Source organism: Lonchura striata, chromosome 15 (assembly GCF_050655825.1).
Source record: "Lonchura striata isolate lonStrDom1 chromosome 15, ASM5065582v1, whole genome shotgun sequence".
Taxonomy (NCBI): Eukaryota; Metazoa; Chordata; class Aves; order Passeriformes; family Estrildidae; genus Lonchura; species Lonchura striata.
This window is the reverse complement of record NC_140717.1, coordinates 13,784,854-13,801,487: the sequence shown is the minus strand read 5'-3', so window position 1 is coordinate 13,801,487 and position 16,634 is coordinate 13,784,854. Positions and strand designations below refer to the sequence as shown.

Genomic DNA, 16,634 nt, shown 5'->3' with positions numbered 1-16,634 from the left:
GAATGTCCTTTTATTCCCCGGCATCCTCGGCGTGGGACGTGACCGCAATAGAGCAGCTGGGGAGAGGACGCAGGGTGTGAATCCCACTGAGAAGTGTGAGCCAGATGTGGGCAGCTCAAGGGCATGATACAACTGGGCTTTGAAAGGACTTGGTGCAATGGCTTATCACCTCTGCTTCTGTTATAGCTGTTCATTTTAAGGTTTACAAAACAGCCCTCAGAGTTCTCTCTGCACGCACAGACGCATTAAAGTGACTCTGACTACAGGGATGTCCCCCCTCCATCACCATTACCAGGGGTCAGTAGCCCTTGCTCAGGGCTTGCCAGGTGAATCACCATTCCTTGATGGGCATTTTGGGTACTAAAACTGTGAGTGGCTTTTTGGGGGTGACCCAGGCGCTGCGGGAGGCGCCGAGTTCGTGCTGCAGCGGAGGAATGCGGGGAAGCCAGGGCAAGGGGAGGTGCCAGGACTGGAGGATTTGCACAGCTGCTGTTGTAAGCGTCGTGCTCAGCCTGCTCTCTGGTGGTAGCTGCTGTAGCAGAGATGACCTTTGATAAAAACGGGAAACATTTGGAGTGATTTGGATACTTGTGGTTGCTCAGTTTCACACAGTGACAGTTTGTAGCAGAGTCAACTCAGCTGCTCCTGCTTTTGTTTGCATACGCCAGTAAGAAATTCACAGGTTAAGAATCAAATCGTGGCGGCTTCAATGTGAAAATTGCCAACAAAGTCTGCTCCTCAGCAGCTCTTCCCAGAACTTCCAGGTTCTCCAGTGTCTGATACTGCTCTTTCCTTTCACACTGGGGAGACTGTTAGGAGAGCAGACAGAAGAGGCACCCAGTGCTGGCATGAAATATGGAGCAAACAATAAATATCTTTGAGATCTACAGTCAAATTTGGCTGATAACAGCCAGAAGGCTCCAAAACTATTGCCAGGACTGTGATAGAGAGAGTCACTTGATGGTGATCTGGTCAGGAGGAGCATCCCTGCTGTGCCCTGGGCTGGGGAACACTGACATCAGCAACGTGAGACAGGGACCTGTCCTGTCTGCTGTCATCACTCCAGTCAGAGATCAGCCCCATTCATGTTTCCTAGATAAACTGTCACCGTGTGGATATGTCTTCCAGCAGTATTTGGTACAGTATTTCATATCAGGGATGTAACAGTCATGCATGTGGATCCTTGGTGCTGGAGACACCTTGAGGACTGAAGTGCCTGTAGGACACAGTGTGCAGGTGTGACCATGTGCTGTTGAGGATGGAGGTAGTTCCTGAAATTTTTCTTTTTACAAAACCTAGTCAGGCAGCTCTGAGAGTTCAGAGCAAGCTGGCACCCACTGTTTAAATCTGGTTTCCATCCCATTGGTAGCAGAGGTAGGACATAGTTTCAGTATTTTCTACAAGTCTGTATTTCTTGCGGCTAGTAAAGTATTCATTTTGTCCAAAAACACAACATAGGCTATGTCTTTGAATCTCAGCATTTATGACTTTGATGTTTAAAAGCAATTTGACCAGATTTGGGGTTCTTTTTTCCCATGTGAATTGCTGTGGTATAGTTAAGACAACTTTTAGTAGCAGCAATCATGTGAAGGTATTGTCTTTCCAGAATTAGAGGTTAGGAGTTGACAGCAAATGAGCCAGAGATTAATTAAAAACCAGGATAATTATTTGTGCATGGAAAACCTAAGGAATAAAACCTCATGGTGTAATGTACCTAGGAATGCTAGATACAAATAAGAGATAATGTATCTTGCAGTGAAGGACGTATTTCACCAAGCCTGAGAGCAATTCCTCCTGCTCCATAGAAGCTGAGGGTTTTGTTCAGTTGGTGCTGATGCTCTTTTAGAAAGCTTTTACCTCTCTGATTCCCGAGGTCTGACACGGAAGAGAAAAGCTTCAATAGGCACCAGCTGCACAGTGGGCCCTGTCTTTTCAGACCATCGCTTGCTTTTCTCCGTTCCCAATTAAAATGTGTGTTAAACTTAGCTTTTGTTTGAAGCTGCCCAGCGCTGTGGTATTTAATGTAAAGAGAATGTGCTCGTCACCTTTTCTCTCTCTTTTGTGGCAGGGTCAGCATTCCTCAGGGGAGGACATGGAAATCTCTGACGACGAGACCAACCCTGCGCCCATCACCAGCGCGGAATGTGCCAAAACCATTGTGGTGAACTCCTCCGTCAGCAACACGGCCGTGATGGCCCCGTCCATCCCCCCGCTGCCACCGCCGGGATTCCCTCCTCTTCCTCCTCCGCCTCCTCCACAGCCGGGCTTCCCGATGCCCCCGCCGCTGCCCCCGCCGCCGCCGCCCACCCACCCGGCCGTCACCGTGCCCCCGCCGCCGCTGCCCGCCCCGCCCGGGGTCCCTCCGCCTCACATCCTGCCCCCGCTGCCCCCGTTCCACCCCGGCATGTTCCCGGTCATGCAGGTGGATATGATCAGTGTCCTGGGCAACCAGTGGGGTGGCATGCCCATGTCCTTCCAGATGCAAACTCAGATGCTGAGCCGCATGATGCAGGCACAGAACACGTACCAGTACCCACCTTTCATGACGGGCCGGATGCAGTTTGTGAATCTCCCTCCCTACCGCCCGTTCTCGATGGGAGCCGCTCTCGCCCGCGGGCAGCAGTGGCCACCTCTGCCCAAGTTTGACCCCTCGGTTCCACCCCCGGGCTATGAGCCGAAGAAGGAAGATCCCCACAAAGCCACGGTGGATGGAGTTCTCCTGGTCATAGTGAAGGAACTAAAGGCCATCATGAAAAGGGACCTGAATCGCAAGATGGTCGAAGTGGTGGCGTTCCGGGCGTTTGATGACTGGTGGGACAAGAAGGAACGTCTGGCAAAAGTGGGTTTTCACATGCTGGGTCCTGGGGAGAGCTGTTCTTAGTGCTTGTGGCCAGTGTGTGGGGTCAGCGGGGGTCTGGAGCTGACTTTAAAAAACCCAAACCCCTAAATTTTCATGTACAAGAGGAAGCTGAAGTTTAGCTCCGAAAAACTAAGGTCAGATGCGAGAGGAGTGTTTGAAATCACCAAGCCTCTGTCTTGTGTTCCCCACTTTGTGCAATGAGATTTGTGGGTATTTCCAGTTCTGCCCCCTCCCCAGTGCATGTACAAAGCAGCAATTAACTCAAAAGCTGAACACTGGCCAAATACACCAAGAGTTCCAGGGATTAGTTGAGAAAACAGTTTTGCATGAATCCTCTGATCCTTTTCTCACTCAATTTGAAGTGTACCTCAGCCAGCAAACAGCTCTGTGATCTAATGTGTGGTGAATTTGTCACTACCCAAAAAACCTAACACTACAGAAAGGTTAATGCAAGCCTCAAAATTACCATTGCAGTGAATTACTGTAAAAATAACAAAACAAACCACAACCTGCAGGTAGGTCTGTTTCAGATGTTAGTTTTCAGAGCAGTATCCTTGCCACCTGTTTTTGTAAACCAGTTGTGTGTTAACTCTGGTGCCTGGGAGAGCTCCTTAGCTTTCTAGAGGGGTGGGTAATGCTGCTGCTTAACAGCTGTTTTGTGACAGTGTAATTTGCTGTGGCTTAGAGCTGGCTGACGTGACGTGCAGCAGAAACCCCATCCCTCTCCTCCTGACTAATGCTTAGAGCTTTTCTTCTGCCAGCAAGCATGTGCTGACAGTCCTGGAGGAGGCCTGTGAGTTTCCAGGGCAATGAAGGAAATAGATCCAGCAAATAGTTGCAAAACCAGCAACTGATACACTCAAGAAATTGTTTTAAACCAGACATCTGTGGTGAAGAAGCAGAAGCAAGTTGAGACAGATCTTCAGGCTCTCTTACATCCCAAGTTAGGGCTGGATTTGGGGTGTTCTGCCCTTACCTGGGCTTTATAAAAAGCCGTGTTGGGAAGGGAAGCTGACTGTACCACAGCAGCTTGCCACAGTCCTTGCCACAGGTTATGTTGGATGTGAGCAGTGTAATTGAAAATACCAAATTGCTGCATGGAAAACCACATGTGCTTTCTGTCCAGGAACAGAGATGCCAGAACCATTTCTGCCCCAGGGCATGTGTTACTGTTGCATGCAGAAAAACCTCATAGATTTCAGAGCTTTCTGCCAGAACTGGGCACCCCTGGCATTGTGGAGGGTCAGGATTCCTTCTCAGGCACAAGTTGCCTGCTTTTGCAGAAAACAAAATGTGAATATTCAGCTTAAACTGTACCTTCCCACTGTTTATGTCTGTGTGAGTGTGAGGAGGGGGTTACTGGGCTCCTTGGTGGCAGCTGGAGGTCAGTTCCCCATGTGCTCTGCCATCACAGTGATTATGGCTGCTGTATTCCATCAAAGGCAGCTGATTGATTGATTGATTGATTGATTCCAGCTCTGGCAGCTGGTTGACTTCCAAGAGGCATCATGCCCTAGGTAAAGGGTGGGAAGGCTCAAGGATAACATCCGGTATCCTGGGTCAGGCAGGGTGGGAAATGTATGGGGTGAAAGCTGTGAAAGGAGCACATTTCTGGGGAGTGCAGCAGATCCCATGGACCTTTTCTGCCTGAGCTAGAGGAAAGCTTTTCTTTGTTCCCAGATCTAGTGGTGGGTTTAGGTTTGAAAGCCTGAGTAAAGATGCATTAAGCAGAGTGCCAGGAATAACCAGGCATCCTGGCCACAGAGTGCTGCTGCTTGGATTCTCTGTTTGATATTCCCATTAGTTTTGTCCCTAATTAGCAGGAGAGCTGAGCTTGTGCTGCCTCTTTGGTGATTACAGCCCACTGCAGCACGTGAGCTCTGTTAGGGTGTGCAGGAGAAGCTGTTTGGGGTGTTGTGCAGGTGACTGTCACCTCCAGTGCCCCTGGCTTGGGCAGAGCATGACGTGCCATGTATGACATTCACATCAAGGCTTATCCACCTCTCCACAGCTGCAGAGGTCTGAATTCCTGCTCTTCCTTCACACCTCACCTATGGTGAAGAAGAATTTATTGAGGCTGTGTGTCTATTCTGTAGACCCTTTGGTGTTTCACCTAAATATTTTGATGTTCTTGTTCCCAGGACTGGAGCCTTCTGACAGGTTTTGTGGACTGGGGCTATGGTTGCTAAGGAAACACGGGGATGTGTGTGATTTTTGATGCACTATATTTGGCCTTACACTCAACAAAAGGAAGGTGTTCCCAACTGGAAGGTCTGGAGTTGCTTTCAGTTACGTGGGTTAGCAAAGGAAGGTAGATAACACATTGCTGGGCTGACTTGCCTAAAGCATACTCAAATTATTTGCATTATTCTATGCAGCTCTAGTTCCTTTCAGGTGTGGGGCACCTTCAGATGCCCTTAAAAAACCTGATGCCTGGGCAGGGCAGTGATATTTCCCAAACCTTGACTGTCTGAATGGGTTCCAGTCTTTGTGTCCTTCCCAAGAAACTTCCCCTCTCAAATGTGCCTTCTGTGTTGCAGGCGTCTCTCACTCCAGTGAAGTCTGGAGGAGAGCTGGAGGAGAAGCCAAAGCCGAAGGATCGGATGGCCTCTTGTCTCCTGGAGAACTGGAACAAAGGAGAAGGGCTGGGCTACGAGGCCATCGGCCTGGGCATTGGCTTACGAGGGGCCATCCGGCTGCCATCCTTCAAGGTGAGAACAAAAAACTCTATTCCCTGTGCTGACATCCCCAGAGGAGCCTTAGGAGGACAGGCCTTGCTAGGCTTGTGCCCCAGAGCCCTCAGGCTGTTCACCCCACTCAGTATTCACTCAGGGGGTTGCTTCTGACCCCCCAGGACCAGAGCAAGGACCCTCTTCTCTCTCAGCTTTTCATCCTCCTCTTGTGTGAATTGTCTCTAGAGGATCTCCCTGCTCTGCAGGGGGAAGGGGACATTTGCCTGTGTTTAGGACACAGCATTGCAGCATGATCATAAAAATACATGCATGGTTTACACAGTTGCTGTTCTGGTTGGAATCCCTGATAGTTTGGCAGCTGAGTCTCACCTGAAGTTTGCTTAACCTATATCTCCTCAGAAGCACAGGGTATCCATTTTGAAAACCATTTACATAAAAAATTAGAAGTATCTTAAAAGAAGTTTTGGGTAGGGGAGTGTAGAGGGCTTCCCTGAAATTAGGATTTTTGAATGCACAGAAGGTGCAAGTAGCTTTGGGATGGGAGATTCTCCAGTCTTTATTTAGAGTAAAACTTGCTTTGAGGTTCTTTAAGATGCCATGAGCTTAGGCTCTCTTTCTGTTCTACTACAATCTCAGACACACGGATTTGTCAAGAGTTTTTTCTGTCATCCTCAAAGTACCTGGTGATGACATGCACCATGCTGGTACCCAGGGTGTTTTCATGCAAATTGAAGGGGTAGAGTTTCATTCAGAGTGAAATTCTGTTTGCAAGCAAATAAAGAGATCAAGAGCTGGGAAGTGGCCCTTAGTTTCTGCTGTGACCATGGCAAAGTAAAGAAGTGGCAATTTGCTTAAGAAGATGATTTCTGCTGCTTCTAAACTTTCAGAAATGCTAATTGTGTCTTTTGTTCAGGTGAAAAGAAAGGAGCCACCTGAAGCTGCCTCAGCGGGAGATCAGAAGAGAATCCGGCCTTCTACATCTGTGGATGATGAAGATGAAGGTTTGCAAAGTGCATTTGTTTGAAACCTAGGAGCAGATGCAAACCCCACCAAGCTGAATCCTTTAAACTTCACAGCAGTGTGCTCACTTACAGTTAAGCACAGAGTCAAGGATCTGAGCCAAACCCTGCTTCTCACAGAGCTCTGATCAGCTGGGACATGGCCCCTCTGGGTTCAATTATCTGAAATTCACATTTTAAGAATAACTCATAAGCTATTTTAGCTGTGCTGGGCCCCAGCAGAAGGAGCTCAGATGGGTTCATGGGCTCTTTGGGGTGTGCTCACAGCTCACTGGGATGTGGTAGGAGGAAGCACTTAACAGTTTGCTCTGCATTTGATTTGGGAAAGAAAGCAAAGTTTTTTGCCAGAAAAATCTGTTTGAAAATATCTTATTTCCTATTACCAAGGAAGAGTAAAGAGGAGACAAAGCTTTGAATACCCTTTGTTTTGCACATGGTTTCATGTGGAAGTCGATTCAGATGAACAAGTGGTTTTGAAGCCAAAAAACGAAATAAAAAAGCATTAAATTCAGGTTACCTGTCCTGACCTCATTCATGCCATGTGTCTGCCTAGGGAGCAGCTTTGGCCACCCACATTTTGCCATCAGCACTGTTCACTGTGACATCAGCAAGTCCCTGTAAGCCTGGGGACCCTCACACCACATGGGCACATTGCTTCTAACTTTGATCTTCTCAAAGAAGAAGTTTCCCTTATGTAATTAACTCTTTCTGTTCTTTCCAAGGTATTTGATGGTAATTTCTGTTGCTTTTTCTCCTCAGAGTCGGAGAGGGACAGGGATGCTTCTGACACAACATCTGACCTGTCAAAGAAGGATGCAGAGGCAGTGGGGCTGCGACGGCGACCAGCAAGGCCATTGGAGCTCGACAGCGAGGGAGAGGAGGGAGATGAGACATCAGGGAAAGAGGAAGAGTCCTCCTCAGAGAAGGAAGAGGAGCAGGAAGAAGATGGAGGCTTGGTGAAAGCAGCACCTGGCAAGGTATGTCAGTGTGTGGCTGCAGTTTCAGTGCTGTCTGTCATTAAAAGGGGGCCGGGTAGTGCCAAATGCCAAAGTTCCCTTTTCTAGGAGATGAGTGCTCCTGGTGGGGTCTGTCCTTACAGAGCCTCTGTCAGGTCACTCCCTCCTCAGCCTCCCTGAGAGTCCCTGGTGGTTACTGCACTGACAGCCAGGTCACAGGCTCAGGCACTGTTCATTTTTGGCAATGCTTTCTTGCAAAGGAGGAAGAGGAGGATGAGGAGGATGAAGATGATGAGGATGAAGATGATGACGAAGACGAGGATGAAGATGATGAGGAGGAGACAGGCATAGACACAAGTGACAAAGAGGAGGAGCAGGACTCCGAGGAGGGTAAGGAACTGCAGTGGAAGCAGCAAGTGTCACCTTTGGGTCAGCTGTGGTCTCCCTTCTGCCTTTGTGAGCTGATTTTGTTACTTGTGCACCTCCTTTCACTGGTGGGCAGTTTTACACAACGTAATGCAGAGAGATATTTTTAGTGAATACCTGTGAGGTTTCCATGATCCCTCAGTCAGTGGGTCCCTTTAGAGCCCCCCAGTCCCTAGCTGATCTCAGCCCAACCCAGCCACAGGGGCACTGCTCTCAAGCCCAGCTAAATGCGTCCTTGTTTTGTGAAACAGGAGTTGCTGTGTGGGAGAAGGGGCCAGATTTCTGAAAAGGGTAATTTGGCTGCTAATAACTCTGTCCTATCAATCAGTTCCTGCTCTGCAAGGTGTTAGTTTCCACTTTTTAAGGCCATGTGTAAAGGCAGGAGAAAATCTTACTAAAAGATTTAATGCACCAAGAGACCCAGGTGGGAAGGTGCCAGGCAACACTACTACTCACATGTTGTATGGTGATTGTTGTGTGCAGCCAGGGACTGGATTTATAAATCTCTGCAAAAATAAGTAAGTTGGGAGAGCACTCCTTCAAACCCACATGCTGCTGGTGATGCTGTTTCCACAGTTTTCCAGTGGAAGGGATATCTGCCCTGATTGTTTAATAAAGCCAGAAAGCAGAACTAATGGCAGTTTGTTCCTGCAGATGTAGCAAGTCCCTCGTCTTCCAAGGCTGAAGCTGAATCATCTGATGAGAGTGAGGACTCCTCTGAATTCGAGTCAAGTTCAGACTCGGATGATGAAGATGAGGAGGATGATGATGATGATGAAGATGAGGAAGAAGAAGAGGAGGAAGAGGTGGCTGAAGATCAAGGCAGAGAAGCCATGGTTGCTGAACCAGAGCATGAACCTGCTAGTCATGAGCTTCCTGATGATGAGAGGGAGACTATTTTGGACCTGTATCCTGTGGATGACTACATGGATGCAACAGGCTTGGGACTTGCCGAGCCAGCTTTGGCAGTGAAAGATGAAGGCAATGAAGAAATCAAGGCAGGGGAAAATGAGTGTGGCCAAGTCCTGGGAGCTTCTGTTGCTGCTGAAACTCTGAAACATTTGGTTATGGAAAGAGACCAGGAGACAAAGCTTGCACTCTCTCCCATCTGTAGGCCAGGTTGGTATGCCCTTCCATGTGCTTTGGAGTTTTGTTTCCAAGTAAATTTTCTCCCAGTATCCAACATATATGGGTTTGTATTTCCCTTGTTCTCTTTCTTCTTCCAGCCTTGGCTCTAGGCTAGGGATTATCTGTACAGGGAAAGAGGTCTGTGCTGAACTTTCCTTCCTAGTAAGGAGCTTTATGTGAGCCATCTGCTACTAAAAATACTGTGGTTACTGTATCCAGAATCTTATCCTGGGCCAGTTTAGTTGGAGTCCTACAGGAACTGAGCAGTTGTCATCATCTGAGGGTGACTGATCGGGTGGTGTGGTGGCTGAAACTCAAGATAGAAAAGCCATGGCTGCTAAAACAGAACAGGAATGTCACTACTAGCTCTTTTTTGTTTTAATATCAAAGCAGTGTGTGACAGGGAAGCTGCATGAGGAAGGTGAGTGGAGTCTCAGAGTTATGTATGGTTCCTAATATTATTTGTAGGTGATTTTGTCACCTACTCCTTTTAAATGATTGATACTCACTAGTTTTCTGGAAGAAGGAAATTGTCTTCAATCAATACAGAGTTGTACTTAACCCAATGAAATTGGAAAACTTTTACTAGAACAGGAGTGAGATAAAGCTTGAGTAATTTGGCAACTGGGAGAAATCTAAAAGTTAAAATTGGAGCCAACAGGGAGGGCACATCTAGTGGGGGCAGCTGTGGAGCCTTGGGCAGCACTGCTCTCTGAGGGCTGGGAAGTGTTTTGCCACTTGGAGAGTTGGGAATCCAGTCTCTGCACAGGCTGTCACTCCTTGGCTGCTGCAAAATCTGGAAGTCACAAAGGTGAAATGTTAAACTGGGCAGGGCAAAGAACTGGTTTTGCATGAATCCTTTCTAGAACAGGTCAGTGTGCTGAAAGAACATAAATTTGGAGACACCTGCACTTGAACAACTTGACATGTGTGAGGAGCTTTCCAGGTAAGCTGTGGGAACAAACTCAAACTGCAGCATTGTTCTTGAGCAGCCCAGCTCTGACATACAGGTGTTGCAAGGCTCAGACCCTCCTCCAGCAGCCCTGGTTTGTTCAGCACAATCAAGGAATTCCTCCCTTCCAACTCTCCAGGCATTTTCACCTCTTTTCGTTCTCCCACTTGAGAACGTTATTTTGAGCTGCCTAACAAGATTTACCGTTGATTCCTTTTGGACTTGGCCCTAAGTGGGTAAATAAACTCCAGACAAATGAGGCTGCTGCAGGGAGAGCAGCATATAAATTGCCTCATTGATATCATCTGAGTGTCTCCTCATCCATTACAAGGGCTTCCCATTTCCTTCATGTGTGTTTCAGGAGTGTTCTGCTGTTCCCTTCACCATTCCCTCCTTGGAGAGCAGAGGGTGCTCCTTGGCCTGCAATTAGTTTAGTTCTCACACTAGAAAAGGTGACAGCTCTGGGCTCTGACAGCTCTCCTCCCAGGTCCTCACCCCACAAGCCGCTCATTCCTTTAATGTTTGTACAAAAGGTTGTCAGGGCTTTTGAAAGCAGAGAAACCTTCGTTCTGGTCTGTGTCGTAGTTAATCCTCAAATTAATAGTGTGGGTTTTTTATGGTCCATTAGGAAAGTGTGTGGTAGTGTCTAATTACTCTACACTCTGTGCCTCCAAAATGTAAAGCACTGGAGTTTTAAAGCCTCCCAGTGGAATTGAGCTGTTCTTTAATTGTGGCATCTTAAACATGTCTTTACTGGCAAGTGGCAAGTAACTAAGTGGAGGCAAAGCTCCTGATTCTCCTCTCTGTTCCCCTTTCAGAGGAAGAGTCTGAACCCACTTCCATGCTGGAGCCAGAAGTACAGGAATGTCCAAAGCCCGAATCTCAAGATGAGGAGGCAGCTTTCTGTATCTCTGCTCCAGGGGCAGTCTTTGGAGAACCTCTGCCCAGCAAAAGCAGCTTCTTTGGCCAGTCTGAGGAGAGCAGCTTGGAGGCCCGAGTTAAAGCCAAGCCGCCGTCGGCAGCGGAGGAGGACGAGCGGCTGCCCCGCACGCCTGGGCGGGAGGTGATGATCCACTCGGAGACTGAGACTCTCCTGCTGCCAGCCCACAAGGTGCCATCCTCCATGCTTCCCTTGCCATCAACTCCTGGCAAAGAAGAATCTTTAGTCCCTCCAGAAAAGTTCCCTGAACAATTAATGGTGACCAAAACATCCGTGGAAGAGGAGATTCCTAGGACTCCCGGGCGGGACATTTTGGCCAAGTCTTCACACCCCCTCGCAAAGTCGCAGAGCACGGACACTGTTCCAGCCACGCCAGGAAGTGATGCTCCCCTTACAGGAAGCAGCTTGACCCTCAGTTCCCCTCAAGTTCCAGGGAGCCCCTTTTCCTACCCATCCCAATCTCCTGGCATTAATAGTGGCATTCCTCGGACTCCTGGGAGAGATTTCAATTTCACGCCTACTTTCCCAGAGGCTGGTGCTACCATTCCTTGCCTTCTGCCTGGCAAGAAACAGTCAGAGGAAGAGCTCGAAGAGAAAACCTTTAAAGAGCCTCTTGGTGCTTCCCTTACGATCAGCATGAACAGTGTTCCTTCCCCTATCCCCTTTGCCAGCCCCCCGCAAGCTGATTTCCACATGGACATGGGTTTGCCACCTGATGAGCCAATACCTGTAGCAGCCCTGCCGTGCATGCATGGAGATGGAAGAATGCCCATCGAGGAATGCAAGGCAGAAGTAAAACCTGTTTTGCTCTCCCCAGAAGTACCCCCTGGGGCTTCTATTCTTCCTCCCCCACCACCACCTTCTGTTCTTCCCAAAAGGAGGCCGGGTCGGCCGAGGCGGTCCCCACCTTCTGTCCTCTCGCTGGATGTGTACTCAGGCAAAACCATAGAACCTCCTCCCATGCCAGTGGCCTTGGTGGAAGGTGCTGTGGGCAAAGAGCTGTTGAGTGGACATCCTGATGCCTACTATGGACTGAAAGACCCTGAAGCTGTCACCCTGGACTTCAGGAATGACGGGTTCCACGAGAAAATAGCAGCTGAGACCGTTGCAGAGAAACTGCCATTCAAGGAACTGGAGAACCAGTGGAATGAAGACTTCAAGGAAGAAGAAGCTCACGCAAAACCTAAGCGGCAGTGGCGGAGGCAGAAGAAGACATCTGAGGAGCTGCCAGCGATCCCTTCCCCCGAGTACTCCCCGCCCCGGCCGCAGTTCAGGCCGCGCTCCGAGTTTGAGGAGATGACCATTCTGTATGACATCTGGAACGGGGGCATAGACGAGGAGGATATCAAATTCATGTGTATCACATACGACCGCTTGTTACAGCAGGACAATGGTATGGACTGGCTCAATGACACCCTGTGGGTTTTCCATCCTTATATCCTTTCTCACTGTGTTGGCAGCACGTGTGAGATGCACGAGAAGTTGGTGGGAGAAGCAGTTGCTTACAGGAATAGAGGTTGCTTGGATGAGCAGGGCATTTTAGACTATTTCATTCTCTGAAGCTGCAATACAAAAATACTGCAGAAGTGGCTGTTCTTGCTGCATGTTCAGTCTGGAAGTGCAGGGACAGTCTGTAGGCACCTCTTTTGGGGAGGTTTCCTTCCTAGAGAACTTTCTGGCTGCATGTAACCAGACTTTTTTTCCAGCTTTCCTGTGGAATTCCTAGTCTGCACATACAGAGCTTTCATTTGGAGCTGAAACTTGCTGTAAAAATAATCTCGCCATCTGTGCCCAAAACAATGAGTTAGTGGTTCTAGCAGCTTTAACTTGCTTTGAGGTTGAAATACTGATAAAATCAGTGCTTTCTAAATGGCACATCAGGGCTCTGTGTGTGCAGCCACCAGTAGTGTTATCCAGAGCAGAGTCTAAAAGACTGCTCTAAAAACCTCAGAACTCTCCAGTACTTTTTTTTAGGAAGGATGTACAGGTTTATGTGTTGAAGAAGATAAACATACCACCTTGTGTGTTGCTAGAGATTGTGTGAAATTCAGATATCTTCATCCCTTGCTTCCTGCAAGACAGGAAAGCAAAACCAAAAAAACCCAAACCACCCAAAACAGTCAGTGATAACTAACAAAACCCATAGTGAAAATAAATCTCTTTCCCTCCTGTTAAGGATTATATTGCAACAGCAAAATTATGCTCACTTTTTAAGCCACTTCAAAATCACCTTGAGTTCATCGTGTGACAAGTGTGAAAGTACCTGCAGGCTCACCTGCTTTGCAGCCAACCCTCAGCACTCTGGTTTTGAGCCCACCACCTCTTGGTTTTTATGGTCCCTCTGCTTCGGTGCTCTGGTGTCAAGGATGTTTTACATCACAGGAAGCATTTTTGGGTCAGTCTCGATTGTTGCAGCCTTTGTGGCTGTGTTTGTGGGGTGAGCTGGCAGCAGTACAGCTCCACTGTCCTTCCAGGAGCCAAAGCCCTGAAGGTGCCTTCAGACCTGAAGGTTTGTGATGTGTGTCTGAGGGAGCTGATTTCCCAAGGCTGATGGGAGCAGCATTTTGGTAGTATTGTTATTTATTGCAACCCCACAAAACCTTTCTAGTTTTCCAGGCTCCTGGTATTAGCTCCATGCAATTGTAGCAAGTTTAGTCTGATATCCACCTCTGGCTGTGTTTCTCCTTAACTTCTTGCCACCTACCAGCTTTTCTACCCCCAAGAAGAAGAAGCGGGATGACGGGATGCGGGAGCACGTGACGGGCTGTGCACGAAGCGAAGGCTATTACAAAATTGATAAGAAGGACAAACTCAAATACCTCAACAATAGCCGAGCTTTTGCAGAGGAGCCTCCAGCTGACACACAGGTGAGGAATCCAGAGTGGCAGGTGTGAATGGGATTTGGTGTGACACTGTCACACACAGTAGGTGCTTCCTGCCTTTTGGCAAAGAGGGAGAGGAAGCTGTTGTGTCTCCTTGATTGTCCTGGGCTGGTGTGGGGAGTGCTAATGTTTGATGTGGGTGTTCTGTGGTGATCTGTGAGCACAAGGGGCTGCTCACAGGGAGCCTGCAGGGTGTTGGGTCAGCTTTGATCACCCATTTGTCCTCTCAGGGTATGAGCATCCCTGCCCAACCTCACGCTTCCACCCGGGCTGGTTCCGAGAGGCGATCAGAGCAACGCAGGCTCCTCTCCTCCTTCACTGGTAGCTGTGACAGTGACCTGCTCAAGTTCAACCAGCTCAAGGTAGATCACCCCCTGCTGCAGATTCTGGACCCACAGACATCCTTTCCCATTCTGTGCCGTGGCTAATTCAGGGTTGGGGTTTTGGGGTGTTTTCTTCATGCAGTTCCGGAAGAAAAAACTAAAATTCTGCAAGAGCCACATTCATGACTGGGGCCTTTTTGCTATGGAGCCCATTGCAGCTGATGAGATGGTGATCGAGTACGTGGGTCAGAACATCAGGCAGGTAAGCTCTGGGTGAAATCTGAGCAAAAACCAGCCCTGGAAGAAGGCCTTGAGTATGACAGCGAGGGGTGGAGGCGTCAACTCTGTGGGCTGGACAGAGGTTGGCATGGTTTGGACGTACAAGGGTGGGAATTCCGACAATCCATGGAAACTGAGCACTCAGGAGAATCCTCCTTAAGAAGCCCATCCTGAACTTCTGCGTGTCCAGTTAGGCGTGTGCTCTCTTGGGGTGGTGGGGATCGTATAAACCCCCACTGCCTGGCACAAGCAGAGCTCAGGGGAGCCGTGTGGAGGTGAGGTGGCTGCTCACAGGTCAGGTGTGCAGCGTGGCCTGAGCCTGCCTGGGGTTTCTCAGGTCATTGCTGACATGCGTGAGAAGCGATACGAGGACGAGGGCATCGGCAGCAGTTACATGTTCAGAGTGGACCACGACACCATCATCGATGCCACCAAATGCGGGAACTTCGCCAGGTTTATCAATCACAGCTGCAATGTGAGTACGGTGTCCTCTGTCATTGTCACCTGGCACGCTGACAAACCTGGGGAGGCCCAGCCAGCCCTGATTGGGGTGCTCAGGAGTGGCAGGGGGTCGCAGGGCTGTGATTAAATGTTAATGAGCCACAGCAGATCAGAGCAGGGTCTAAAGTAGTGCAAAGAGGTTGGAGAGACCAGAGGAGTGAAACATGCAGGGAGACTGAGTGCTCTCAAGAGCCCTTCTGGCTGTCTCAGGGGACCCTGATGGACACTGAGCAAGCAAATCTAACAAATATTTCCTTAAAACATAACAAATGTCAGCTGTGGGACCTTCTAGTGTCTGCATGGGAAAATAATCCCTGCTGTTTCCCCCTCTGCTCTGTGCTGCAGTCTGCACTCAGACTTGCCTGCCTGGGCAAATTAAGCATTGAGCTTCTCTTAACCTGTGACAAAATTGCTGGAGCATCATCCAGGCTCTTTTGCTCCACAAATGACCAGAATGTGGATATTTTGGAGAAGCACAAGGGGGGCTGCTGTGTTTTCTGGCTTCATGCCTCCCTGCCTAGGCTTGCCCTAAGTCCAGGCTCTGGAAGCGTGGCTGGGGTTGTCTCGGGAAAGGACTGCCCTGTTTTATTTTTCTTGAAATAATTGTGTGGAGGCAGGGAAGCCATGGCACTCTGGAATCTATCATCACCTGTTCTGTCACCCTTGCAGCCAAATTGTTATGCTAAAGTGATCACGGTGGAGTCTCAAAAGAAGATCGTTATCTACTCCAAGCAGCACATCAATGTGAACGAGGAAATTACCTACGACTACAAGTTTCCAATTGAGGATGTAAAAATCCCGTGTCTCTGTGGCTCTGAGAACTGCAGGGGAACCCTGAACTGAGCTCAAGGTTTCTCGTCACACTTGCACCTTCGGCCATGTCAAAACTGTGGTAACCAGGTGTGGTTGCACTTTGCCAAAAAAAGAGGAAAAAAAAACCTACAGAAAAAAGGAAGAAAAAAAATTTAAAAGCAAAAAAATACTTACCAAAAAAAAAAAAAAAAAGAGGAAAAAGAGAAGAAAACCAAGCAAGTTTCGCACTTCTGCCAGGATCATGAGTGAAAGCAAAAAGCGCACACGCTTACGAGGACTGTTCATGTTTCAGGTGCTTTTTCCTTTTCAGATCCAACACGCACACAAAAAGGTGGCTACCTTTTGTGGCATGGTCTATCCAAACACTAGCTTCTCTGTTCAGTCCCTGAAGTAATGCTCCATAATGGGATAATGGTACCTTTTTTTTTTTTTTAATTGTTCTTATAAGCCTTCATTGTTTCATAAATGCTGCTACCTTTTTCTCATCAGTTTTCGTTGGTTGAAAAAGACATTCAACGTTTAAATGTGAAGCAGAGACTGAAAATGCCATATAGGGTTTGTTGGGAGCTTGATTGGCTGAAATTGCACAGATTTCTCAGAGTAAGCTGTAAATAAATGTAAGGGTGATGTTACAGAGCAAGCCAGAGGCTTGAGGGTGTGTGAGTGAGTGTGCGTGTGCTTGGGGCTGTGTGTGTGTGGAGATGTGTCCACAGTGAGACTAGAGCTGAGCTGTCCTGCCTTTTCCTTAGGGATGAGCCTGAACAAGGCCCCTCAGCCAGACCCCGGGCAGAGTCAGGTCAGCCAGACCTCAGCTCCCCTCCTTGGGCTCCCCTCTCATTTTCCATGCCATGCTGGTCCATGG

At 48.6% G+C, this 16,634-nt stretch overlaps 1 protein-coding gene across 1 annotated transcript in view; it reads left to right on the top strand.

The window, feature by feature from the left end:
* The window catches only part of SETD1B (SET domain containing 1B, histone lysine methyltransferase), a 43,947-nt gene extending 27,588 nt beyond the window's left edge, over nt 1-16,359 (top strand). The window contains exons 7-18 of the mRNA XM_077787253.2: nt 2,069-2,839; nt 5,401-5,571; nt 6,467-6,554; nt 7,332-7,549; nt 7,789-7,918; nt 8,609-9,073; nt 10,853-12,409; nt 13,675-13,841; nt 14,087-14,218; nt 14,322-14,441; nt 14,796-14,933; nt 15,629-16,359. Of these exons, the coding sequence (XP_077643379.2) occupies nt 2,069-2,839; nt 5,401-5,571; nt 6,467-6,554; nt 7,332-7,549; nt 7,789-7,918; nt 8,609-9,073; nt 10,853-12,409; nt 13,675-13,841; nt 14,087-14,218; nt 14,322-14,441; nt 14,796-14,933; nt 15,629-15,802 (4,131 nt within the window). The 3' untranslated portion in view covers nt 15,803-16,359. The remainder of the gene's footprint in view (nt 1-2,068; nt 2,840-5,400; nt 5,572-6,466; nt 6,555-7,331; nt 7,550-7,788; nt 7,919-8,608; nt 9,074-10,852; nt 12,410-13,674; nt 13,842-14,086; nt 14,219-14,321; nt 14,442-14,795; nt 14,934-15,628) is intronic.
* The last annotated feature ends 275 nt before the right edge of the window (nt 16,360-16,634 follow it).